The 26141-nt window shown below is 35.6% G+C and overlaps 2 protein-coding genes across 4 annotated transcripts; both read left to right on the forward strand.

The window, feature by feature from the left end:
• On the forward strand, positions 1–11488 carry RIK (RS2-interacting KH protein). Of its 3 annotated transcripts, none has more exons than XM_087122161.1 (12): positions 4–289; positions 698–863; positions 1467–1565; positions 1728–1762; positions 1844–1919; positions 3499–3621; positions 3704–3797; positions 6176–6304; positions 6420–6528; positions 7209–7842; positions 10442–10676; positions 10844–11488. In XM_087122161.1, the coding sequence occupies exons 1-12, from the start codon at positions 204–206 to the stop codon at positions 10969–10971; spliced, it is 1914 nt and encodes a 637-aa protein (XP_086978287.1). In that variant the 5' UTR covers positions 4–203; the 3' UTR covers positions 10972–11488. The 3 variants fall into 3 exon arrangements, with proteins under 3 accessions (XP_023514658.2, XP_086978287.1, XP_023514657.2); XM_023658889.2 differs by having other exon boundaries at positions 3704–3790; positions 6214–6304; XM_023658890.2 differs by lacking the exons at positions 10442–10676; positions 10844–11488 and adding an exon at positions 9907–10071 and having other exon boundaries at positions 1–289; positions 3704–3790; positions 6214–6304.
• Positions 11489–16586: 5098 nt separating this feature from the next.
• LOC111778631 (LRR receptor-like serine/threonine-protein kinase RPK2) lies at positions 16587–20554 on the forward strand. Its single transcript, XM_023658563.2, has one exon. It carries the CDS (start codon positions 16912–16914, stop codon positions 20323–20325), a length of 3414 nt encoding a protein of 1137 aa, XP_023514331.2. The 5' UTR covers positions 16587–16911; the 3' UTR covers positions 20326–20554.
• The last annotated feature ends 5587 nt before the right edge of the window (positions 20555–26141 follow it).

Here is a 26141-nt window from a genome sequence, read left to right on the forward strand (position 1 = left end):
ATTCATTGAAATGGGAGCGAAATTGGCTCCATGCCTGTGCGCATCAGCCAAAAAGCCGGTGCCCGCTGTGAGCATACTGTCGTTTTCATCTTCGAGCAACTTAACGGCCACGCTGCGCTCTGCACCATCTTCATCATCACGCTCCCGATTTCGACCTCTGAAGAAGACGAAGAAGAAGAAGAAGAAGCTTTTCTCGATTACTTATGACGGAGGACAGTGGCGTTAGGGTTTCCTTGGACGAACCCATCGCAGTTCCCAATATCGATTCCTCTTCCCAAACAAAGCCAAGGTATTCTCATCTCTCCCTATCCGATTGTACTCGAATCCCCTTGGAGAAAATGAGCGAGATCTTGGCTGTATTGTTTTGGAGAATATCATGGTATGCGCTGCTTTGTTGCCATAAGATCTATTGGTTTTACCCGTCTATAAATTTGCTCTAAGAGCTTCTGATGGAATTAATCTTACTATTAGTATGGGCATTTTAATTTATGTGAGATGTTAGTCCTAGTCGACCAATTGGATTTAGTTTAAACTAACTCGTCTTGGTTGATTTTAGAAACGGACAACTTACAAGAATTCCAGTATAGTGAAGTAAACTGCAGGAAGAGTTGTTGATCTTTTTCGTAAATACTCGCTATCTGTGTTGTGTTTTTTCCTTCCCTTTCATTAATTTTTTTTTTTATATGAACATTCGCAGAAAGAAAAGAAAGTGGGATCAACCTGCGGAGTCCTTTCTTTCTACTGGTATTGCAGTTCCAGGGGTTCTCCCGTCATACAACATGACGTCCCTTGGTGGGGTTGCTGTCGCCAGTGTGGCGGCATTGGCACAAGTTTCTTCAGTCAACTGTGCAACCATAACCCAGGTGATTTAATATCCTTTATTCTTGTAGTGATATACAACCGTAGGCCATATCAGGTGTTTTATATCTTCCTACAAAGGCCTTATCTTTCATGCAGCTTCAGGATTTACATAAATTCTACAAAGCATTTATGTATATCAATAATGGTCCATTGTTCCTTGTAGTTCAAAGATACCAGAGGGAATCTGAAGCATTCCTCCGTAGCATGATTGGTTGTGCGTGTATTTTTCGTACATGTTTCACACGAGATGCAATGTCAATTAATAAGGATTAAAGTTAAATTAATTTATTACCACAGTTTTATGCATGTTTCATGGTACCCATGTTTTTCTTTTGAAAAATTCTTTAATATCTCTTTAAATCTGAATTTTAACTGTTTCATAGTTGTTGGTTTTGGTCTATGTCAATAACTACTGAGGCTTTCTGAGTGAAAGCAATTTGATATCACTAGGATGTATCGTATCATTTTTCACAGTGATTACGTAGATGTTTGAGCACCCCGGGTCTGAGAAACTTTTCTTGGATAATCACTGTAATTTCAATTATGTCATGTGAGTGCACCTCTTTCTTATCATAGAAGGTATTTGTTTGCATGTCTGCTTTTAGTCGAAGATACAAGATGAATTAATTGCAAGAGAAATATCAATAAATGATGCAGAGCCTTCTGTTCGGTACAAGCTCACAAAACGTCAGACCCAGGAGGAGGTGAGTATGTATTTAGAGTATGCTGGGTTGATGGTTTGATTAGTTTCTGATCCATATGAATTGTATCCTTCACCAGACACGATCGTTCTTGTTCTTCCTTTATTTTTTATTTTTTCAGTTTTTTGTTAAATTGCTTTCCCCGCTATGTCACTTTCCTTGCAGATTCAAAGACAAACTGGTGCTGTGGTGATAACGAGGTCTGGAAGTAATTGAAATTAATTATGGTGGAATTTTTCCTATGATGTATTCTCTGAAGTAAACTTTGATTACACTTTCAGGGGCAAGTATCATCCTCCAAACACGCCTCCAGATGGCAACAAGCCACTCTATCTTCACATCTCTGCTGGAGTCCATGTAAGTAGGATTCACCGATTGTCTGGCATGTATGATGAAATGAACTATTTCTACTAGCTTCTATCGGGAGACTTTTAACAAGCTTCTAAACTTCTTTTCTTGTAAAAGCAGGTTATTTAAACACGTTATATTGGTGCTATTTTTGTTTTAGTTTGGCTCTTTTTGGTTTCAACCTTCTTTTTGTTTATCCCTTGCATTCTTTCAATTTCGTTTGTTTTCTCATTAAAAGAAAATCTTAAATTATTGTTTAGCATTAGTTATGAGGAACAGATTGAACAAAGAAATTTGCAGTCTCAAGTTCTGAAAAGAAAGCTTCGACTATACAGGTGGTTGTGAACACACACATATAATTTATCTTTGATATTTGTGAGTATTTGGGCAAGCGTACAAGCACCTAATCTAATCTCATGATGTAGTAACATGACTCTATGACAATTAGTTGGCTGGAAACTCGGTTCGATTTTAACATCCTAGGTTGTTGGCGCTGCAATAGAGTTTGAACCCATTTCTTCATAGTCCCTTAACTATTTCTAGATGCCCCAATACCACTAGGCGTACCTGGGGTGTTTTTGAATTTAGAATTTTTCAAATTGAAAAGCTCTCCTATATGGATAATTTGGTAGGGATCCCAAGTATTTCTACCTCCTTTATTGACAAGCATCTTTGATCTGAGCCAACCAAGAATTCCAGACAAAGATCAAACCTACCCAGACAAACCAAATTAAACCATAAGAACTTTCATCGACTAAAGCAAGCTCCATATAGCTCAATCAACAATGGGTTTATTGAACTGTTTCATATTATACTTGTCCTGAGCCCACTGGAATTTTTCATGAAAGCCACCGCACTAAAGTTGTCCTTGAGACTCCAGCCACTGTTATATAAATTGAAAAATCCTCCAAAACTCCCGAGGAAGTGGTCTCTTAAATGGAAGGAGACTTCCGTGCACATTCATTTTCCAAATCCCAATATCATTTGCTAAGGGTATCGATAAAGGGAAGTGCCCTTTGACAACGTCGCGAGCAAAAACCAAACTCATATTCTACATTGCAAGAAAAGCATAGGCCCAAAAAGAGTCTTAATAGTTGGACTAACCAATATGACTCTCTCTTCGAATGACTTAGAGCCGTACGTAACTTTTCTAAAAGAACAACTTTCGGTATGCCTCTCCTCTCGGCCTCTAGGCATTTAAAGTTCCAGCTTACCAGCCTCAAAGAAACTAAGTTTCCATCGAAGCTGATATCAGGGTTTGTTTTTTTTTTTTTTTTTTTGGTTGTAATTCACACATTTATCATCAAGTTCATGAACTCCCTCTAGACCCTTCCTCCCTTTCTTCCCCTCATGTGGTTTCTTGTTCCTCTTGTATCTTATGAGCTAAGGCACGACTTCCCTAGAGCCACTAGTGCAAATGTTGGACATCATGATTCAATTCAGATGGTGTTCTGACATTTATGAATGTTTCTCTGGTTGATATTTTCTTTAGATATGCACAGTTTTTAGCATTTTTTCTAGTCATGGAGACATGGTAACCTTTCCTTTTTGAGATATGGATATATTTTTAATATAAAAACTTCTGCAGTTGAAAGATATGGCAGAAAGGATATTAGCTGTTGATCGAGCTGCTGCCATGGTTGAAGAAATGCTGAGACAGGGTCAGAATGTTGTGCCATTGTCTTTTAATTCTTTAAACAATGACTTCAAGGTATGATCGGAGTTTCTTCCCAGTTCTATTAGCAATAACTAGTTGATGTTTAATGCGGATCATTCATTTCCTAATTAATCAGGTTAATCAGCCATTGACCACGAGTGTATTCTTGGGCTTTGACACGGACCCATCTATGAACATTGCTGCTCGAATACGGGGACCAAATGTAAGTTGTTTATTGGGTCCTCCGTGCTGTTTTATATAGTTTATGGGGCTACATTTTGGTCCATTGCTGTGTGGTGCCATAGCCTGCAAGGAAGTACACTTTCTTCTCTAGCCTTTTGCGGGACAATCCTTTGAATTATGTTAATTCTGCACATCTATTTCAATTGAAGAGAAACTGAACATGTATATAGAGAGGGGGAAGGACGAGGGTTTACTTTCTTTTTTTTCCTTTGGGAAAAGAAGCAATTTCATTGGTGAATGAATTAAAGGGAGTTAATCCCAACCACCAAAAGGTTTATACATGAAAGATCTCCTGTTGGAAATTAAGGTAGAAAGACTATAATTATTGAAAAGGTGTTTAAATTTACACCAAAAAATAGCACTGAAGATATTCAAATCCATAAAACTAGAGTGGAGGAAGTATCCCTGAAAGTTCATCCATTTCTCTCGCACCAAAGAGTCCAAAAAGAAACCCTGATAAAAACAAGCATATAAGCTCCTTGGGACAGTGGAACAGATGACTCACAAAGAAGGTAGGAGATCATGAATGTTGTAAGGCACAAAAAAACGCCAACTAGAAGCCTCCAACATAAAGTTCAGATAGTGATAAGCAAAGGAGCAAAAAGAAAATAAATGGCCCGGACATTCATTAATAGAAGAACGCATAGCACACTATGTAGGAGAGAGAAAAAAATGAGGCATTTGACTTAAGAGGCGATCAACAGTTATGATACTTCCATGACTAAGCCCCCATAAAAGAACCTTAATTTTGGATCAATATCTTTCCAAACGACTATGTAAATATTATTTGTAGTTGGACCTTTTGAGTGAATCAAATTGTCCATTAAAGTGAAAGATTTGGAAGGATCAAGAGGTCAAAACCATGTCATTCATATTCCTCAAGTTAACAGACTATAAAAGAATATTAAAGGTCGGATAGATTACCCCATTCCAGAATTCAATCTCATTGAGGTTCCCCCGAGGCCCAATCCCATGCTACCTCTGAAGAATTCCATATAAGAGCAATAATATCAAAGGCCTAGTTGATAAACGGTATAACCTTGGAAAAGCAGTAGGAGGAATTTCACATTTAGTAAAAATCATTCCCAAGCAGTGTTATGACCATTTCCAATCATCGTTTGTTTTTTGATTACCAATGAGAGCAATAATGTAGCTAATAAATGGCCGAGTAGATTTTGAGATCCCCTCGAAATAGGAGTGGGCCATAAGCAAGCTATACCCGTTTAATAATACTTAGCCAGAATAGCTTCCTCATGTAGAAAATGCCAAACTATATTTAGCTATGAGAGCCTTGTTTATATGCTTTAGATTACCAACTACAAGGCCTCCCAAATGTTGTGGAAGCTGTAATGAGCTATACTGGTTTAAAAAATCTTGTCCATTTTGCTCCCACCACTAAGAATATAGAGGCAAGACAACCTTTTTCTTCCTAATGTTTACCCCCTTTCTCCTGTATTCATTATTTAATTGAAAAAAACAATTCATCTTTTTAACTGCGTGGCTTCAGTTCTGACTGGTAAACGTACCATGTAAAATTACTCCATTATATTTATGTTCTTTTTGGTAGGAACATTAGGTATACTTCTCACTATAAGCTTGAGGAATCTATAGATTCTTGTGGGTTAAGAAGTATGGACACAGACATGATGCAAACATTATGGCACACCATTGATGTAACATTTTTAATGCTCATCAGTTTATGCTCCTATTCTCAATTTTAAAGAAAATTTAAACATTCTAGAGGATCTCTTCTACCAGAAAAAAGCTTAATGGTCCCACCTGAAGCGCAAATCTTTCAGATAAAAAAGTTTCATTCAAACATCACTCTCTCATCTCTTCACACCATTTTATGGGTTTTATCCAGTTCAATGTATCCTTTTCTTTTTGTTTGTCAAGTTCAAGTTTTTATTCTTGATGTAATTTTTTCTACTGTTAACTAAAGATTATAAATTTTAATTTTGACTTTCTCATTTCTCTAGCACGTTTGAAATTTTAAATTTTACTTTCCAGAGAAAAAACCAAAATGGAAAAATGGGGGTCCTTAGCTCACGTGTTTGAACGTATGTGCTGTGTGTTTGAGTTGTAAGTAAGCCTCACATGACATTGTTCAAAACAGATGGTTTATGCTTCCTTAAGAAAGGGGAAAATAATTTATAGCATTACTGATTTATTACTTGCACAATGTAATTTTATATTCTAGCCATTTGCAATGACATGGTGTCATTCTCAAGAAATTGTGTATGTTTTCCTTGTTTTGTTGTTCGTTTCATGACCATGTTCTTTGGAAGTTAATATTTTTGTTTCATACAATCAAGGTGAGAGATGCTAATGTTTTAAGCTTTGCATCTCCAAACATCTGGGGGAGATTGTTTTTGTGTTGGTGGCTTTGTTTTGTCTGTGCAGGACCAGTATATAAATCACATAATGGCTGAAACAGGAGTAATTGTCTCTCTCCGAGGACTTGGTTCGGGAAGTACTGAAGGTGCATGTGAAGGTATTTTTCACCATGATGATTCTTACCATCATTATAATTAATAAAAGAGAGTATGACTGTGCAGTGCTATTTTATCATCCACTTTGAATTTGAATAAAATCTTCTCTTTTTGCAGAACCATTGCATTTATTCTTGTCTAGCAACAATTTCAAAAGTCTTGAGGATGCCAAAAATTTGGCTGAAAACCTGATGGATACAATCAGTAAAGAGTTTGGTGTTTCAAGGTAATTGGATTGTGTGTTTTGTTGTTAGTGTTCTACTAATAAGTTAATTGGTTTCTGATTTGTGCATAAGCATTTAAAGAGAAACGCATAGGCATATTAATCCTCTCTGAAAGAAGTTGAAGTGCAGAGGCATGTAATCCTTTTCTATTTCCCATCTTTATGACCTCACAAAGCAGCAACTGCAACTTATTTCTATCATGAAGCAATTTGTTTTGTTCTAAGGGTCAACATTCTAAAGGTTTCTTGTAGGGGGTGATTTGTTAATGTTATTTTTGTGGTATAAATTTCCTTACCCTTATTTTTTTTTAATAAGAAACCAGGAACTATCTTTAGTGAAAGTTTCAAAAGCGGGCTATGAAAAATCAATCCAAAGGCAAGTGCATCAAAATAATTCCTTCATTTGGCATTAATAAATTAGGTGTCATAATTACAAGAGTTCGGGAGAGGAGAACCAAGTAGAAATTTTCCCTGACACGTGATAAGTGATAAAATCTTTTCTCTGCTGTGTTGATTTAGAACTCATCTTTTAGAGATTCGGTTAAGTAGTTCAGGCTATTTTGTGTATTTTATCATTTCTCATGGAAAGTAAAATCATTTAATTAATTGTTGCATGAGATGTCGTTGTATATTTGTATTAACTATTAAGGTATAACTTTCGCCGATGTTTCCAACTGTTTTAGGGTTTCATCATGTAAGGTTTATAGTGCTGTTGCACCTCCACAGCAGGTTTATGGAGCTGTTCCACCTCCACCACAGGTTTACGGAGCTATTCCACCTCTGCTTCAGGTCTATGGAGCTGTTCCACCTCCACCAAAGGTTTATAATGCTGTTCCACCTCCACTGCTTTGTTCAACACCACAGCAGTTGTATACAGGAGTTGATAGCTTGGGAAATGAGCCGAGTACAAGTTCAGCTTCAAGTTCGATCTCGTCAGCTTCTCCGACCATAGTCTCTCAAGTTTCTTCTGTTATACCAGGAGCTGCTCCTGTGATCACTCAAGGTTCAATATTACAAGCTGGATTGTCACAGTCTCAATCAACTGCCATTAGTTATTCCAAGCCACTTATATCTAGTGGGACAAACTATAATGGATATAGTGGAATATATCCTCAAGCGACACCTTTACAACAAGTTGCCCTAGCCCTTAAACAAGTATCTTCAACTACCATGTCTGTAGCTGTCCCCAACAGGTCAGCACCGAGCATGTCGAATGTGAGTGTTAGCACTGATGCAGATAAAGAAAAACGTCCTCATCAGAGGCGTAAATTTCAAGAGCTACCAATATGTGTGCAGGGTTCCCCAATAAGCAATCAGGTATCAGTTTATTCCCTCTTGTTTGAGTGTTTAGCTCTTTATTTGATTTGTATTTTGAGCCATTTTAAAGGGATCATTGAGGAAGGACAAGCTTTTCAAGTGTGAAGGCTGTGATCTGTTTAATGTCAATCCTTGCATAGATATGTCAGAATTGATAGAGAACCGGGTGTGTAAGTTGGACAGGGACTTGAACAAGTGTGTGACGAAGAGTTCATTTTGAAAGTTCTCTTGGGGGGGTTTAGTGTCAATTGGGGCAATTTAAAGTGAAATTCTTTCTGGCTGATAGAACTCAATCTATTAATTGATAATAATCAATGGTACAAGCAAAGGAAGTATTTGAATACTCCCGTTTCTCCCTCGACTATATTGCCCAAGCGGGTCAAAAGGTCTCTCCCATAACTATAATACCAGAACAAGCCAATATACCCCTCCTCTCCTATTGCCCAAGCTTATAACATGCATGAGGCCTTATTGGTAAAAAAGTTGTGGCATTTTCTTCTGGAAACTAACACCGTATGTGCCCTAAGGTTATTGTGAGCATGTATGGTCTCTCTGATTGGGATCCGAAAGGTATTTTCAGAAACCTATGCAAATCTATTGCTGAGAGGTTTCCTTTTTTCTCTCAGTTTAGTTTTTTTATGGGTGATGGGTCTATTACATATTTTTGGAAGGATAAGGGGAAGGGAGGTAGACTCTCAGCACATCGTTCCTTTGTTTCCATGAGGTGTCATTCTATGGTCTCTGTTTTTCCTTCTACGGGTAATCTGTCTTCTCTTTTCTAATATGAAGAGGACAAATATTATGGACGTTGTTGCTGCTTAGGGAGTTTTTGTTGTTTAGGGGAGGAGGGGGATGTCCAAATTTGGGGTTTTGATCTTCAAGGGTTTTCTTGTGGTTTTTTTTCATTGTTTGTTGGAGTGCTGCGTCTGTGATAGGAGGACAGCAGAGGATGTTGACCACACTCTTGGGAGTTAACCTAGTTTGTTTCGTTGGTCTGGAATCGTTTTTTTTTTTTTTTTTTTCCAAATGCGGTGAGTTTTGGATTTCTGTCATCAGATTGCTTTTTCATTGTTGAGGATTCTTCACTTCCCTTTCTGTGAGGAGAGGCATTATTTGTTTCTCTCAGGTGACTGTGCTATTCCGTGTGGAAGTGCTAGAGAGAAACGATAAGATTCTTAGGAGAGTTAGAAAGATTGTGAGAGGAGATTTGGTCCCTTGTGAGGTTTCTTATCTTTGTACGGCAGTGTATCAGGACTTTTATAATTAACCTTTAGATCCTATCTTGTATCCTTTTTTTTTTAATTTTGGCTCCTTTTGTTGGTCTGTCTTTTTGTATGGTCATTATATTCTTTGATTTATTTTCTCCGTGTAAGTTCGGTATTTTTTCGTATAGGAAATAGTAACCATTCATTGATAATATGAAATGGGATGCAAAAGAGGTAATTGATAATATGAAAGCCTGGTTTCTGTCCAAAAATAAACAAGACAAAAACATAAACAAACATGACTCTTGAACACCTCCCATGACAGATTTTCACTTTCAAATACCTACTTTCTATACCTATTCTATCCTCTTCTCCTACAAACAGTAATAACAGAAGGCCTATCACCTTATTGTTTTGGAACTTGAAAAGAGATTTTCGCCTTCAGGTTCCTGCTTCGGTCTTATTATATAGTGTTTTTTTATTTCATATCTATAAGAACAAGCTAAAAAACCTTGAGTAATTCATTTGAAGGAATCCAATGGTTTGGTTATCTTATCTTTCATAACGCCAATCTAGAATGAAAGGGCTGGAGAGGTTGTCACGCTTATGTAGTTACGCTAATATTTTCTTTTGATAGAAATATTGATATTGTACATCTTAATCTTAAATAGACATGGTCCATCTCTTAGTTTGAATTTAGTCGTAGTTCTCAATCTAGAATTGCATGACATGATGATTTCAATCTTTCTTCCGTATCTGCACCTCAATTGTTGTAACATTACGTCACTGGCTTTGTTCAGAATGACCTATTTTCAATATGCAGTTTATCTTTGACTAACCTCAGTGCTTAATGTTACAGGTATTTTCTCTGACTTTTGAAGCTTTACAGGCTGAAGTTCTTGGACCACGTTGTTGGAACATTGGTTTGTTTTTTCAGTTTCACAGGCCTTCAGGCTCTGGAACTGATGACTGTTAATGGTCTCATCTAACAAGGATTCAAAATTCGTGCCTGTTTTGTTGTTCATCTCCATTTTGTTTCCAATGATTTTTTTTATCACATTATTCTTGTGCTGCTGCTTGCTATTCTTCTAGTCATCTCTTGAAGGCCTTACGTAACCATGACCATTCTTGATGTGTTGCTCTTGATGTAGAAATTGTTATTTCTTGTGTTTTGATTTCTTTGTCAGCTGAGTCTGCCATTTTTAAAAATTGATTTCGATTACTTTTAAATTTAATGACCATATTGATATTTCCTTTGCTCTCACATACATGATTTAATGGGTAATTTACAAGTCAAATTAAAGATGCTCATTGCTCCGGTAGGCTTTTGCGGTGTGTCGGATTTGAAGCTGGTCCAATTATGTTGCATTTTTCCCTTCTAATTCCACTTGCAGGATTCAAAACTTTTGAAGCCCTCAAACAAATCAGCAGCAGATGCCACTGTGAGAAATGTATCAAATATGCCTGCTCCTAGGAAGCTAGTTCAGCCTTCATCCAATGAAATGCCACCACCTCGGCCCCGGTCCATGCCGCCTCCACCCACACCAGTAAAGTCTACATCAACAGTTAAGGTTATAGTGCAAGATAAGGAACTTTCGTTGGACACAATAAAACCTGATGTTGTCTCAGGTGCGAAAACTGACTTGGTTTTCTACTTTTTTGTAGTTTGATAGCCAATTACTCCAGAAAAGTGTTCTTTGTTAATAAATTTCTTCCCAATGAAAGATACCATTTAATTACTAACCTGCTTCCATTCTAGTTTTTGCGAGTGATCTCTTTTTGATAATTTATGCCAGATACACTAGTCAAGCTAATGGAATATGGAGAAGAAGAAGATGATGATGCAGAGGAAGGCGTTGAATCATTGAACAGCAAGAACACTACTGGTGGCTTGGCAAGTCGAAAACCTTTCTGGGCCGTGTAGAAGTTAAAATGGCGTTGATTAGTGAGAACATTTTCATCATCTCCTATATACTTTTGGACTAAGACGTGCTGTCGACGCGTTTCAACCTCTCATGCAACATGATTATGCAGTGGGGGGATTATTTGTTTTGATGAAGTGTCGAAGTGGTCATGGGTCGTGTTAGAAATTGTTGTAAATTGGTAGTTTCCCCATACTAGGGTTGAAGTTGCAATGGAAAGATACTACTTTGTAAGCTTACAACATTAGTTGATCACGTATACTGCTCGAAGTTCAACTGCTATATTTCCCGAGCGATTAAGCAGCAGCCCAGAATGAAGGTGGGGAAGAAATTTTGAATGCATTTAGCAGCAAACACACAAAACAGAAGCAAAGCAGTGTGCATTTAAAATAAATGTTTCAACTTTCTTAAGTGCGTGAAGAAGATTGTATATGTCGCTCTTGTTCACTGCATAACAGATCTCTGTTCAGATCTTAACTTAGAAACACTTGATTAATTTTGAATTTTGTTTAACTTTAATTTCAATTTTTTTTAGTACTTTTAAAAACACTTTTAACTTTATTTCAAAATTTTGAACTTTTAACTGTTTTATTTATTAGTACCAGAGTTGAGAATACTGGCTTCACTAATATCATTACATTTTTAAAAAAATTCAAAAAATATATTTATTGATAATATATTGACGGAATTGTTAATACATGTTTTAAAGAATATGTATATAGTCCAACAATAGTATTAACATCTTTAATTTTTTTATAAAAAAAATTTAAAAGTTACTACCATTAATATATAAATGAAATTCGTCTATATACCCTATAAATCATTTCTCTCCTTTGATGCAACCTATAACTCAACAATTTTTCATATTTTAAACTTTTATTCTTTGTTTTTTTTTTTTCCTAAGTCTCACCTAGTCTCTTTTTCTTTCTCTCTTCTTAAATATTATTTGAGGTGTTCTCTAATTTTTGTGAACATTTCTACCTATAAAATATAAGAAGGTTCAACTCTTAAAAAAAAAAAAAAAAAAAAAAAAAAAACTAATTTTTTGAAATTATTTTTAGTGGAAAAATAATCCACTTGAAAATAAATGGGCTATATGATTATTGAATTTTGTTATATTTATATTTGAAAATATTCCGAGAGAACTTAAATAAAAAAAATAAAAAAAATAAAAAAAATAAAAAGAAGAAAAGAGGAAAGTGTTAGAGATTTAAGAAGGAAAGAAGGGAATTAAGAGGTTGTTTAAGAAGAATAAAAAGAATAAGAAACTATAAACTGTTTAATTATGGATTGAAGCATTATAGAGAAAAAAAAAAAAAAAAAAAAAAACTATGAGTTAGATGATTCATTGATATAGATAAATTATTTTTGAACTTTTTAGGATAGTTTTATTAATTTAGCCTTCTATTTAATAATATTTACAAAATAACCCAATATGTATAGCTTAGTCAATTTTAGTCTTTTGTATAGTTAAAAGATGATATTTTTGTTAATAATGAATTAGGTTATAAACAAATCTGTCTATCTAGTTGACTCGAATTCAACTCGATCCAACCTATAAAATTTAGATAAACATTAAAAACTAATTTAGTTTAGTGAAAGAAAATGGTAAGAAGTGATTTTTGAAAAATGTTGAAAATGAAAATGGAATGAAATATTGGTAAATCTAGATTCATGTTTTAATTCTACTTTGGATTTACGTTGGTGAGTTCTTATTTCATTTAATTTTCAAAATTCAAATCTATTTAGTTTTTTTTAATAAAAAAATTGACATTTTTTCAAAACAACTCATTAAATATGGTCATGCATTAAAACTATATTTTGTTATTTCATTTAAAATAATGATAAGATTTTTTTAGATTTTTCTATAAAAAAAATATTTTTTTCCCCATTTTTAGGTTTTATACTTTGATTTTGAATGTGTTTTTTTTTTTAATATTTTTTATTTAATTGCTTAATTACTCCATCAATAAATTGAGACTCGAGAGGTCTAGACTTGAGTGCATCGAAGGGATTGGATTAGTCATGAGAAGCTAACCTCGAGCGTCCTAAAAACGTGAGATGAGATCTAAACCGCTTAGACACCCCTAAGAATTTAGTAGACTTTCACGACAAAGATGACTAAGAAAGTTTAACATGCCTAATAGCAATATGATAGTATGAATAGAGTCTCTGCTTCCTATCTCCTTTAGTACACATTTAATGCCTGTCCTCTAGCGATAATAGTACAAGTATCATCAAGCCAAACTTAGATCAGATAGTACAACATGTCGAGATGACCAGGTATCACTATTGTGTGTGAAAATGACTAGTGGTCTCTTAAACAAGACCCCTACGTTGTAAACTCGTCTGAGAGGGGACATAGGATCACGCAGATAACCTGGTAATTGACTGACACAAGAGGGTCGATCCCCCTAGATTCCTCGACTCTATGGCCCTATGATGATAATGTTCAAAACTTCAAGATGCCATACTAACTTAACAAAATTTATGAGGTAGTGCCTCAACCCATAATAGTGAATGTTAACTATTGTGGTTATGCAAGCTGACTAACTATAAAAATAGAAAAAGTAATTCAACCTAGAGATGAGATTTGTTGCTTAGTAGACCCGCGACCCTAGAAGTAAGTGAACGACTACCTCCAGACCCCAAGTGGGTTTGTGACAATCATGAGAATCGCTCCGAACTTCGAGACATTTTCAGAAGCTTAAGTAAATGTAGAATTAGGCCCAAACTTCTTAGAGCGAGAGAAAATACTGTAGATACCTACTAGGTCAAGGGTGCCATGAAAGCTTACAAGTAGATTGCTTAATAAGTATTTTTATAGTCACCCGTTTTTCCTTTTTTTTTTTTTTTTTTTTTAGGTATGCACAGGTTGTCACTCGAGGTTATATATCCTTAGAAAGAGTTTTTGGTAGGACCTTCTCACGTCCTCCTCATGTTTCTAGGTCACCTCGTTGTTTCGATGGTTACATCATAAGACTGGGACTAAATGAATCTCTTTGTTATGCAACCACTTGACAGGAATCTTTTTATAATACAGATCCTCTCAGAGTGAAAGTATCTCAGGTTTACTTTCGAGAGACATGAGACATATTATGTAGTTGAGAGCCTATTTTCAGGGCCTGTACCGGCTAACAAATCAAACATTGACTCACAAGTTCTACAACTTCTCCCTTCAATCTTGGTGACCAGTAGCTACCCTTCAGGTCTTGATACATATTCGTACTTCCAAGATAGAATGCATAGGATGTATCATGAGTTTCAGTCAATGTCTTCTTCTGGATCTCTTCATCCTTCAACACACAGACGATGTTGCCACAAGAACTCGTCGTCTGTCGAAACTAAGAACCCCTTGACTCTCTCTGTCTCCTGCAATTCACAAACCTTATAGAGATGCATGTCTGTTATCTATGTATATATAATACACTCATGGAAGGTAGGTTGGACTGTTAGCTATGCTAACTCAGGAGGATCAGTGATGCCTCTAACCATAATTTCAATATTGAAAATCTCAACTTGTAACTCGCTATTTTTGGTGATCCATGTAGAAGTGTGGGTCGTTTTCCTACTTAAAGACTCTGTTGCAACGTTAGCTTTACCTGGGTAGTAAAGAATCTCGATGCCATAGTCTTTCACCAGTTCCGACCACCTTATGTGTCTCATGTGTGGGGTAATTGCATTCGTAATCCTTCAGTTGTCTGGAGGCATAAATAATTACTTTTCTATTCTGCACAAGCACACAACCGAGTCCTTTTCTTGAGGTGACACACAAGCACACAAGCACACAAGCACACAAGCACACAACCGAGTCCTTTTCTATTTTGTACAAGCACACAACGAGATTATCTGTGTCATCGAACACTATAAGAATTGGTTCTATCACCAACCTCTCTTTAATTCCTAAAAGCTCTGCTCAAAGGTTGCAATCCAGACAAGACCTTCCATGATCCTCATGCTCTGCTTCTTGATTTTGATTGATGATCTATATGATAGTTTACCTATCTAGCCCCAAAAGTGGATAGCCTTAATGAGTATTTTAATACTTGATTTTAAGGTAAGGACAAAGTTGTAGCCTGGGAACTATTTGTTAGAACACCCCTAATTCATGGGAACTATGAAATTTTGGAATGATGTCGCCACCTAATAGTGTATTCAAATTTTATGTTTTTTAAAATTATTTAGAGAGGGGTACCTCGAGCATGATTTTTTTTTTATTTGTAAATTACCGTTAGCATGTTTTCATGTATTTTAAGTTATAATTTTTTTTTTTATTGCTAAGTGACAATTCCGACCAATGCGTGTGTGGAAAGTCGAGTCCTTACAACTACCACATATTTATATATAATATAAATGTTCTTTTCGTTATTTGATATTTGTTGTTATTTGATAGGATGATATATATAATTAATTTGTTAATTTGATTATTGTATTAATTATTTGCAATTAAAAATTTATATAATTTTATTAAATTTATCTATTTCAGTATAATCATTAAAATGGATGGTTAAATATACTAAAAAATTTTAAAAATAAAAATATATTATTCCTAATAAATAGGTAACAAAAAAAAAAAAAAAGTCAACGTAGTAAAATAAAGTTATGGACCCTCTTCTTTCTAGACCTCATTAGCCCCAAAAATAAATAAAATAATAATTATATATATAAAAAAAAGAAAGTAATAAGACGATGTGTGTCCCACTTCTGGCTTCGGAAGGCACTCCACGTGGGTTCTTTTTCAATGGCCACGTGGCAAAAGATAAGGAATCTCTCTTTTTAAACTAAATCTTACAAAATCTCTCCATCTCCATAATTCATCCAATTTTCATTTTTTGTTTTATTATAAACTATTTAGTTTCTTTTGGACGATATTGATCCAAACTATAATATATTAGGGTTTCGTGGACGTAAACAACCCGTTAAACTATGATTAAATGACTTTTTTTAGTGAACGTTCAATTTTAAACAAAATTAAACTGTCTACTATTTGAATATAACTTAATTAGCGAAGACGTTAGAAAGTATTAAAATAAAATGTTTAAATATTATTTTAATACCTCAATATCTCGGTTACTCCTCTAGATTCACTTTTAATATTTACGTCCAATGGACCCCACTACCTTTCTCGAACTTCGAAGGTCGACATTTACTTAAAAGAAAAAGAAAACAAAAAATATTTATGATTTATTAACTCTTCCTCAAACATCGAAGGTTGACGTTACACGAGTCTTAACTTATTTCAAGTGCAATCAAAAGTAGTCAAAATTTGATCGTTAGAATATATTTTGGATTGATTTATGAATGGGTCCAATAAACTTATTGTGGGAGGAATCCATGCATATTTATAATTATTTTTTAAAAAAATATATAAATTAAAAGAAAGTACATGTATTTTGTTAAAAATGTAAATATTTAAAAGTGTGAAATTAAAATAAAAAATATAAAAAAAATAAATATTGAATACATTCTAAGATTAAGCATTTAATGATGATGCTTAATAGTATTTTAAACCCCGAGCCGATGGGCCTGACCCAATGAGGTTGATGATTTATCTTAAATTTAAAAAAAGAAAAAAAAAAAAGAAAAAAAGAAAAAAAGAAAAAAAAGGAAAACGCGTGTTCTGCGAAGAACACAGCTTGAATCTTCTCTCTCTTGCCAAGTCTCTCGTCGTCCTCGTTTTGCCCTCTTCTCCCTTTTCTTGAACCAAAATTAGGGTTAGGGTTAGGGTTAGGGTTAGGGTTAGGATTCTCAAAACCCTCGCTCTTCTTCTTCTTCTTCTTCTTCTTCTTCTTCTTCTTCTTCTTCTTCTTCTTCTTCTTCTTCTTCTTCTTCTTCTTCTTCCTCACATTCACACAGGATTTTCTCCTTTACGGAGGCTGTTTGATTATTTTCTTCTGGAGCGGTTGTTTGTTTTTTCGGCCCTTTCAAAGGGTGGTTCCGGAATGGGTTCCTCTTCGTCTTCTTTTTCAGTTATCAAATGGTTCTCCTTCTGCAGACCTACCTCTTCGATACTTCTTTTTCTATACTGCATGCTCTTCTTCTTTCATACTGAAGCTATTTTGGGCGATTCAGACAAATCCGTGCTTCTTCAGTTCAAAAATGCTGTTTCCGACCCTTCCGGTTTGCTCTCCACTTGGACTTCCAGTTCTTCTGATTACTGCTTGTGGTTTGGCGTTTCGTGCGACCTCAATTCTCGGGTTGTGTCGCTCAACATTTCCGGGAATGGTGGTGCAGGTAATTTGAATGCATTTTCCTGCTCTGACTCTTCTAAATTTCCTCTTTATGGGTTTGGAATCAGGAGGGGTTGTGTTGGTAATAGAGGCTCACTGATGGGGAAGTTTCCGCCGGTGATTGGGAAGCTCACTGAGCTGAGGACTTTGTCTCTTGCGTTTCATGGTTTTGAGGGTGAACTTCCGGGTGAAATCTTGGGATTGGAGAACCTTGAGGTTCTTGATCTTGAAGGAAACTCTTTAACTGGACTGCTTAATAATGATTTTGTCAGGCTGCGCAAGTTGCGCATTCTCAATCTTGGATTTAATAGGCTTACTGGTGAGATTCCTAGCTCGCTTTCTGGTTGTGCAAGTTTAGAGGTCATGAATTTAGCTGGGAATCAGTTGAATGGCACAATTCCACAGTTTGTTGGTCGGTTGAGAGGGGTCTACTTGTCTTTCAATTTTTTTACAGGATCCATTCCAAGTGAGCTTGGGAATAACTGTCAGCTTGAGCATCTTGACCTGTCTGGTAATTTTTTGGTCAGTGGGATTCCAAGTAGTTTGGGGAATTGCGGTCAGTTGCAGACATTGTTGCTGTACTCCAACATGCTGGAGGAGGCCATTCCAGCTGGATTTGGTAAGTTGCAGAAGCTGGAACTGCTTGATCTGTCTAGGAATAGTCTCAGTGGTCCAATACCCTCCGAGCTCGGAAACTGCTTGCAGTTGTCTGTCCTTGTGCTCTCGAATCTCTTCGATCCAATTCCCAAGATCAACTACACAGACAAAGACTCCCCAACTGAGGAACTTAGTGATGATAGTTTTAACTATTATTCCGGCAGTATACCTGAGTCGATTACAACCCTTCCAAAGCTGAGGATATTGTGGGCCCCTAGTGCAAACCTTAATGGAAGATTCCCTTCCCAATGGGGTAAGTGTGAAAACTTGGAGATGGTCAACTTAGCTGGTAATTATCTTTACGGGGAGCTTCCAAGTGGATTTAGCGTCTGCAAAAAAATTCAAGTTCTTGATTTAAGCATGAACCGGCTTTCTGGAAAACTTGATAAAAACCTTTCTGTTCCTTACATGAATCTGTTTGATATTAGCGGTAATCTCTTAACTGGTGAGATTCCTATGGTCTGTGGCCATGATTGCTATCTGCCAATGTCCCATTCAAACAGATATTTGGATGTTGATGATGTGTCGTCTCGGTATCTTGCATTTTTTGCCACTAGTATTCGAGGTGCAACGCCTTTTAAATTTCTTGGAAATGATGATCTGATAATGCATAACTTTGGGGACAACAACTTTACTGGCAGTCTTCTGTCGCTACCATTTCCACGTGAAAAAATGGGAAGAAAAACTGTTTATGCTTATCTTGTAGGTGGAAATAAGCTGACTGGACGATTTCCTGATAGTTTGTTTGAAATATGTGATGGTTTGGCGGGATTGATCTTCAATATTAGCAGCAATAAAATCTCTGGTCCATTTTCTGTGGAAATTGGTAAAAAGTGTGGTTCTCTCAAATTCTTGGATGCATCTGGTAATCAGATGACTGGGCAGGTACCTGCTAGCTTTGGAGAGCTATTATCTCTGAATCACCTGAACCTAAGCAGGAACAAGTTTCAGTATCAAATACCGACTTCTCTCGGACATATAGCTGATTTGAAGTACCTTTGTTTGGCTGGCAATAACTTTAATGGTTCTATACCTTCTACATTGGGAAAGTTGCAGTCTTTGGAGTTGCTGGATCTTTCACGTAACGATCTTTCGGGTGAAATTCCAGTTGATCTTGTTAACTTGAGAGGCCTAAAAGTTCTACTTCTCAATAATAATTCACTCTCTGGACCGGTCCCCTCTGGTTTGGCAAATGTTACCACACTCTCTGCATTCAATGTGTCATTCAATAACTTGTCTGGTTCCTTACCATCAAATAATAACATGATCAAATGTAGTGGTGCGATTGGAAATCCTTACCTCCGCCCGTGCCATTTGTTTTCTCTGGCCGTGCCCTCATCTGGAATGCAAGGTTCAGAAGGCGACCCGAGTAGTCTTGCAGCTTCACCATCTGGTGTTGCACCCCAAACAAGTGGAGGTGGCAGCTTCAATTCAATTGAGATAGCATCCATTACATCTGCCTCTGCCATTGTTTCTGTTCTTATTGCTTTGATTATCCTTTTTATATATACACGAAAGTGGAACACGAAGTCTAAAGTTCTTGGATCAATGAGAAAGGAAGTGACGGTTTTTACTGATATTGGGGTTTCCCTGACGTTTGATAATGTAGTGCGTGCCACAAGTAATTTCAATGCAAGCAATTGCATTGGAAGTGGAGGATTTGGGGCAACTTACAAGGCAGAGATCGCGTTGGGGGTGCTCGTTGCAATAAAACGACTTGCTGTAGGTCGATTTCAAGGTGTCCAACAGTTTGATGCAGAAATTAAAACTCTTGGAAGGCTGCGCCATCCGAACCTTGTCACCTTAATTGGTTACCATGCCAGTGAAACAGAGATGTTCCTGATATATAATTATTTGCCAGGAGGCAATTTGGAAAAATTCATCCAGGAGAGGTCTACAAGAGCAGTTGATTGGAGAATTCTTCACAAGATTGCGCTGGACATAGCCCGTGCGCTTGCATATCTTCATGATCAGTGTGTACCACGAGTCCTCCACCGCGATGTGAAACCGAGCAATATACTATTAGACGATGATTTCAATGCTTATCTCTCTGACTTTGGATTGGCCAGGCTTCTTGGGACTTCTGAAACCCATGCTACCACAGGTGTGGCTGGAACTTTCGGCTATGTCGCTCCTGAATATGCCATGACGTGTCGTGTCTCTGATAAAGCAGACGTGTACAGTTACGGCGTGGTTCTTCTCGAGCTACTCTCGGACAAGAAAGCACTAGATCCCTCGTTTTCCTCGTACGGTAATGGTTTTAACATAGTAGCTTGGGCGTGTATGCTGCTTCGGCAGGGGAGAGCCAAGGAATTCTTCACAGCAGGGTTGTGGGAGGTAGGTCCCCATGATGATTTGGTTGAAGTATTACACTTGGCAGTTGTTTGTACAGTGGACTCTTTGTCGACTAGGCCAACGATGAAACTAGTCGTACGAAGGCTTAAGCAGCTTCAACCGCCATCGTGTTAGGAAGAAGCGATTAAAGCATTTATTGACATAGTTAATTTGTAGGAGATTAGAGAGAGCCTCCCTGATTGATTGTAATTGTGTTTTGTTGTTATGACTGAAAAAGCATTGCTGCCATAGGTTGGTTGGTGGAGTTCTAAATTTGTAGTTAATTTTGTATTGTAAATTGTAATATAGCTCCGCCCTCAAAATTTTTCCTTCCATAAATAAGAATTGTTGCTTTGTGGATGAAGTATGAATGATGAATCTGCCAAAAAAGAACTCCGATGATGAACCAAAACAAGCAGATTGAAAGCAAACACGTTGAAATCATGTGTTTATCCTTACTATAATTGGTGATATTATTTTTGCACTAACGACCCGACTTTTCTTACACATATAACGGTTAGGGCCGTTACGAACCAGGTTGAAAGACATGCAACTTAAATAAAATTATTCTAAGAACGACTCCTAGTTCCCATACACAATTTAAATGATGAACAACTAAATGCAGAAACTTCTATCAATGAAGAACATAATGTTCAATGAAAATATAAAATTCTCGAGTCACCCCATAACTGACTTCTCCACCCTACTCGTCACCTCCATACCACATCCTCGCCTTAAAATCATTTTTAAAATAAGGTGAGTATTAAAATACTATTCAGTAAGAAACTCCCCTGTTGGGGTCAAATACATAAACTATCATATGACGGTCAAACAAAGGACCTAGTTAATTACCCGAAACAACGTGTAATTTTTAGCACTTGATAATCAACATCCCCTTTACTCCTTAAAATGATTTATCAATGGCTGGTTACCCGAAATACAGAGCGTGTAACCTTTACCTTGATAACTATTTTTTGCCATCACCTTGTAGAGTGACCATTAGCGGCTGACTACCTAATACACATCGCTTGTAATCCCTTACCACATGAAAATTAACATCCCTCCTTACTCCTTAAAATGATTATCAATGGCGGATTACCGGAAACACAAAATTTCCAACTATCTATAGATTTTCTAATTTTGAATTCTAATTTAATTTTCAAAATCATAATTATCTTCTATAATTTTATCAAATCTAATTTATTGATCTACCATCATAAAAGCCCATCTCAAAATGAAAATTATTTTTTAGTAAACACAAAAGTCACGTCAACTTTAGTTAACTATAAGAACTAATTTGAATTCAACTAGATTAATTGGGATCCTTGAGATCTAATTTGATTAACAACTTCAATTAAGTGAGTTAAATTAACATAATTATGTTTGGAGTTTAGACTACAAATTTTGGTTGAAAGGAGAATAACCCGAGATTTTGACTTGGTCAAACCACAATAATTGAGGATTTTGACTTGGTCAAAGTCAAAATTTCAACCCTCCCTCTTAAACTATCCAAAATGAATCTCAACAATCCTCCTCTTGATACTTTATACCTAACATGTTCTCCAATATCCCTTAGAAATATTGATACATATCTCGTTGTAGTAATCCCAGACATTTTATCTCCCACTGCCTCAAGATACTCTTCATTTAAATTTATAGAACGACATTTTATCATTCTTTGAAGTTCTACATCAAATATTTGATAGCAATTTTATCATTATAAGATGTCGTAGATGAAGTTAATATTTTTTTTCCATGAATCTCTATTCGTAGAACATACCGCTTTATTCCAAATCTTTAATTTAGAATTGATCAGTTAGTCATCCTTGTCACATCATGCACCGAGTAATATGTCGTTAACATAAAGAAGGGGAATACCTCTCAAGCTTGAGCAATCAGCCCAATAATTTACCTATTTATGTGCGGATACTAAAACATCTCAGCCTGTTCAAATAGCATATACATCCAATCAAATAATAAAAGTATCCCTAATAAGCTTCGTTTAGTAAAAGAATATATTAATTTGGAGAAATTTTAGAATAATTGTGAGTAGTTATTGAAAATATTGGCTAAAACCACCCTACCTAAATGATATATGGACGAAAGTTCTCTATTTATAATTCTTTACAAAATGAAATAAATTACCAAAGATATAGATAAAGCAATAAATAGAAAAAGTAATAAATTGATACAAGATATTTGCTTGTAACAAGGGCAAATATGATATCTATATAAACCGGAAGACAAATATCTAGATATTTGTCTATAATAAGAAGTCAAATATGATACTTATGGTAAACCGTAATACACTACAACAAATATTGGATTAGATAGCTTCCGAAAAATGCTATCATAGACCTTTTATAGCATTTTTCGTACGTCGTGACAGCCCATGTTATTATAAGTCTGGAACTTTTTATAGCGTTATTGTACAGCTATAATAAATGTTATTATATAGTACCTAAATATAGCTTATATGCAATGCTATGAAAACATTTTATAGCATTTTTGTTAAAGTTATAAATATGTAAACATAACTAAAATATTATGCTATCATTCATTTTTAATAAGCTATATTTATACTTTTAATCTTATGCTATAACAAAAATATAATTCAAATTTAATAATCTACTAACACATTACAAAATAAAGTATTCAACTCGATCTATATAAGAATATCAGACCCGTTACACTAGCACAATTTTCAAATCAGTTCTTCCCCACCCAATACACAATAAATAGAACAAAAACACACTATCCACAGTATGTGACATCTTTGATTTTGATCAAATCAAGTACACCAATCCTAAAGGTATTCGAACCGACATCAATGTCTTCTATGTTCCACCCTTTTAGCAATGTCAATTGATAAATTGTTCGTTGTTGCTTGCCAATTAGTGCTTCCTTGCTCCAACAAAAACTTGATCGTTGGGTTGAGGATTAGGGTTGTCTTATCAATTTGGTATCAGAGCCTAAGTTGCATCTTTGTGGCCGACTCTAGGCAATGTCAATTGATAAATTGGTCGTTGTTTCTTGCCAATTAGTGCTTTCAAGGAATCCTGCAACATTATCAAAGCATATATATCAGTGATTCGAAGAGAAGCGCAAAATAGTACCAAAAGGTTTGACATAAGGTGATTCGAAGAGAAGTGCAAAATAGCAACAAAATCTAAATATCATATAAAAGTAAAAAAGAGAATAGAACATTATTGTTCATCTTATATATGTAAGCACGTTTCATTTCTTAAAAACAGAGCATAGAAACATTAGTTCAAATACTTGCATTACAGCTTCCAATTAGAATTGAAAGGGGAGGGCATTGTCCACTCAAAGTTTACGAGGAAAGAAAGAGCATTACGCTTTTTGATTCCCTTGGATGAAAACCATAACTTTGTAATAAAACCCAATCCTTTCAAATAGCCCTTTTTGATGAAGTGTTGTCCTCATATGATAAACCAAACAGAACCATTAAAAAAAAAATTGATATCATGACGAGTAAGGCCAACCATAAAAAACTTATTAACCAAAGAAAATGACCATACAAACTAATGAATTCTCTTGAGAAAAAAGAAAAGTAGTCTTTAAAGGGTCTACAAATATTCTTTCTCCTAGTCACTCCAAGTTAGGAAACAAAAGTCAAAGACGAAAATCAGTCTAACTGGTCTTCTAATTACGAACAACTTCTTCTAACTGATCTTCTAATTTATCTAAGATCTCAGTTGAAGAAATCCTCAAAATCAAACAAGAAGAAGAATGTGTTGTTGGAAGCCCTAAATGCAAAATTACAGTAATAGTAACAACAGGGCCAAACAAGTTCTTGTTGTTGTTGTGTGAAAGTGAGTGATCTTGCCGATCATGTATTTAATAAGTTATACCCAAGGAAGGAGAAAAGGAGACCTAATATATCAAAGGAAAAAAAAAAAAATCAAGGAAGGAGAAAAAGCCACAAAAATTTAGTTATACATAATACAATAGGTATTTTGCTCAAGGAATTTATATGCAGTCCATCAATACGTGTATAAACTTCTTCCTACTACTTGATACTTGCAGAATATGTAACCCGTTAACATAAATCATTACTACCGGTAGAATGTGCTTGAAATAACCTATGAATTAACAAATTCCTCTAAACTTAATTACTTTGTACTCTTAGGCTTATTTTTTTTTGTTTGTAATCTTCATGTGGTTCCTCAATTTGGGCATGTATTGATTGAACCAACACAATGAAAAATAAAGATAGTTTCTTGTATTATGTTTTTATTCCGTTGATCTAACTCACAAAACTACATTCAACCTTTTAACACAAGACAACAACTACATCTACCTCACAGAACTCACCAATCTACATTCAAAGAAAAATTCTACAGTTAGGAAAATACACACTTAAAAGTAAAGTACATTCCTTAATGAAGGACCAAAGGACTGAACTCACAAAAGTTTATTAGTGTGTACTAAATGTAAATGAAAAACTGCATTATTTAGTAGTAGTTCGATCCTTCAAAAAGAAATTAAAAAGGAAGATACAGAGACAAATCACTTAGAATAATTCATCAATGAAATTCATTACAAAGTGAGCCAACAAAGAAGATAATAGGAAAAAAAAAAAAAAAAAACAACTAACCTCCATCTTGGATTGTTCAATTTGGAGTGAGGTAGGAGAATAGGGTTTTTCATAGACAAAGCATCAACAATAAACTGTATGCCTCCTCTCAATGCCACCATCTTGAGATCTGATGCGAATCAGAGAAAAATTTTGACGCACGAAAGAAAGAAGGATGGATCTTGAGGGAAAAATTTTGAAGCACGAAAGAAAGAAGGATGGATTGTTGCGCGAGAGAAAGAAGGCGAGATTTGGTTTTGCCCTAAGGTCTGAGGGAATAGGGTGTCTAGAGGGAAAAGGAGAGAAAAAGAAAGGAAGACTTTTATACGCGTGATTAGGTTTTTAGGGATAACATTAAAAATAATAATAATAAAAAAAAATAAAAAACCTTTATTTTGTTTCTAATTTATAGCGTCTTTTAGAAAATGCTATACAAAAAAGTTATAAAAGATGGTATTTGTTGCAGTGATAGAAGTCTAAATATCATACAAGCAATTTTGTATAATAAATGGCCAAATATGATACATATGGTAAACCATAATTCAAGATTAAATATCCTTAACACCCATCGCAAACTGAGTGTTGGATTTGAACGAACGTGAAGTTTGGATCGGAAAAATTCAAAGAGAGGTCGATAAACATTTGTTGTGAAGATGTTAGCAACTTGGAGATGGGAAGGTACATACTATGTGCAAAGTTTGCCAGCGAGAACAAGTTCTTGAAGGAAATAATAATCTAATTCAATATGTTTGGTCTGCTTGTGAGAAACGAGATTAGAGCTAAAAAAAATAACACTTTTGTTGTCACATAAGAGTATGGGTTGCTGTGAAATAGGAATTTTAAGGTCATGCAAAAGATGTGTAACCCAAAGAAATTCAGCAGCAGTCGTGGCAAGAACACGATACTTAGATTCACAGTTGGAGCATGAGACAGTAGGTTGCTTTTTGGCACTCCAAGAAACGAGATTGTTACCAAGATAAATAGAATAGCCGAATGCAGAACGACAAGTATCAGGATAACCAGCTCTGTCAGCATCCAAATAAGCCATTAGCGCACTAGGTACAATGAATGGACGAAAGAAAAAACCAAAGTGGAGTGTTCACTTGACATAGCGAAGAATACATTTGATAGCAAAAAAAGTGATATGCAGTAGGGGCATGCAAAAAGTGATCTGCGTAATGGTCAAGTACTGAAGGGCGCCAACAATAGATTGATAAGGAGTAGGATTAGAGAAAGGAGAACCATCAACAATCAGGTGTTGAGAAATAACCATGGGGTTTGGACTGGTTTGCTATTGAGCAATTGAGCCAAGTAAGAATATCTTGAGCATATTTTAATTGACTAATAAAGA

This window comes from Cucurbita pepo, chromosome 3 (assembly GCF_057944985.1).
Source record: "Cucurbita pepo subsp. pepo isolate OVF chromosome 3, ASM5794498v1, whole genome shotgun sequence".
Lineage (NCBI taxonomy): Eukaryota > Viridiplantae > Streptophyta > Magnoliopsida > Cucurbitales > Cucurbitaceae > Cucurbita > Cucurbita pepo.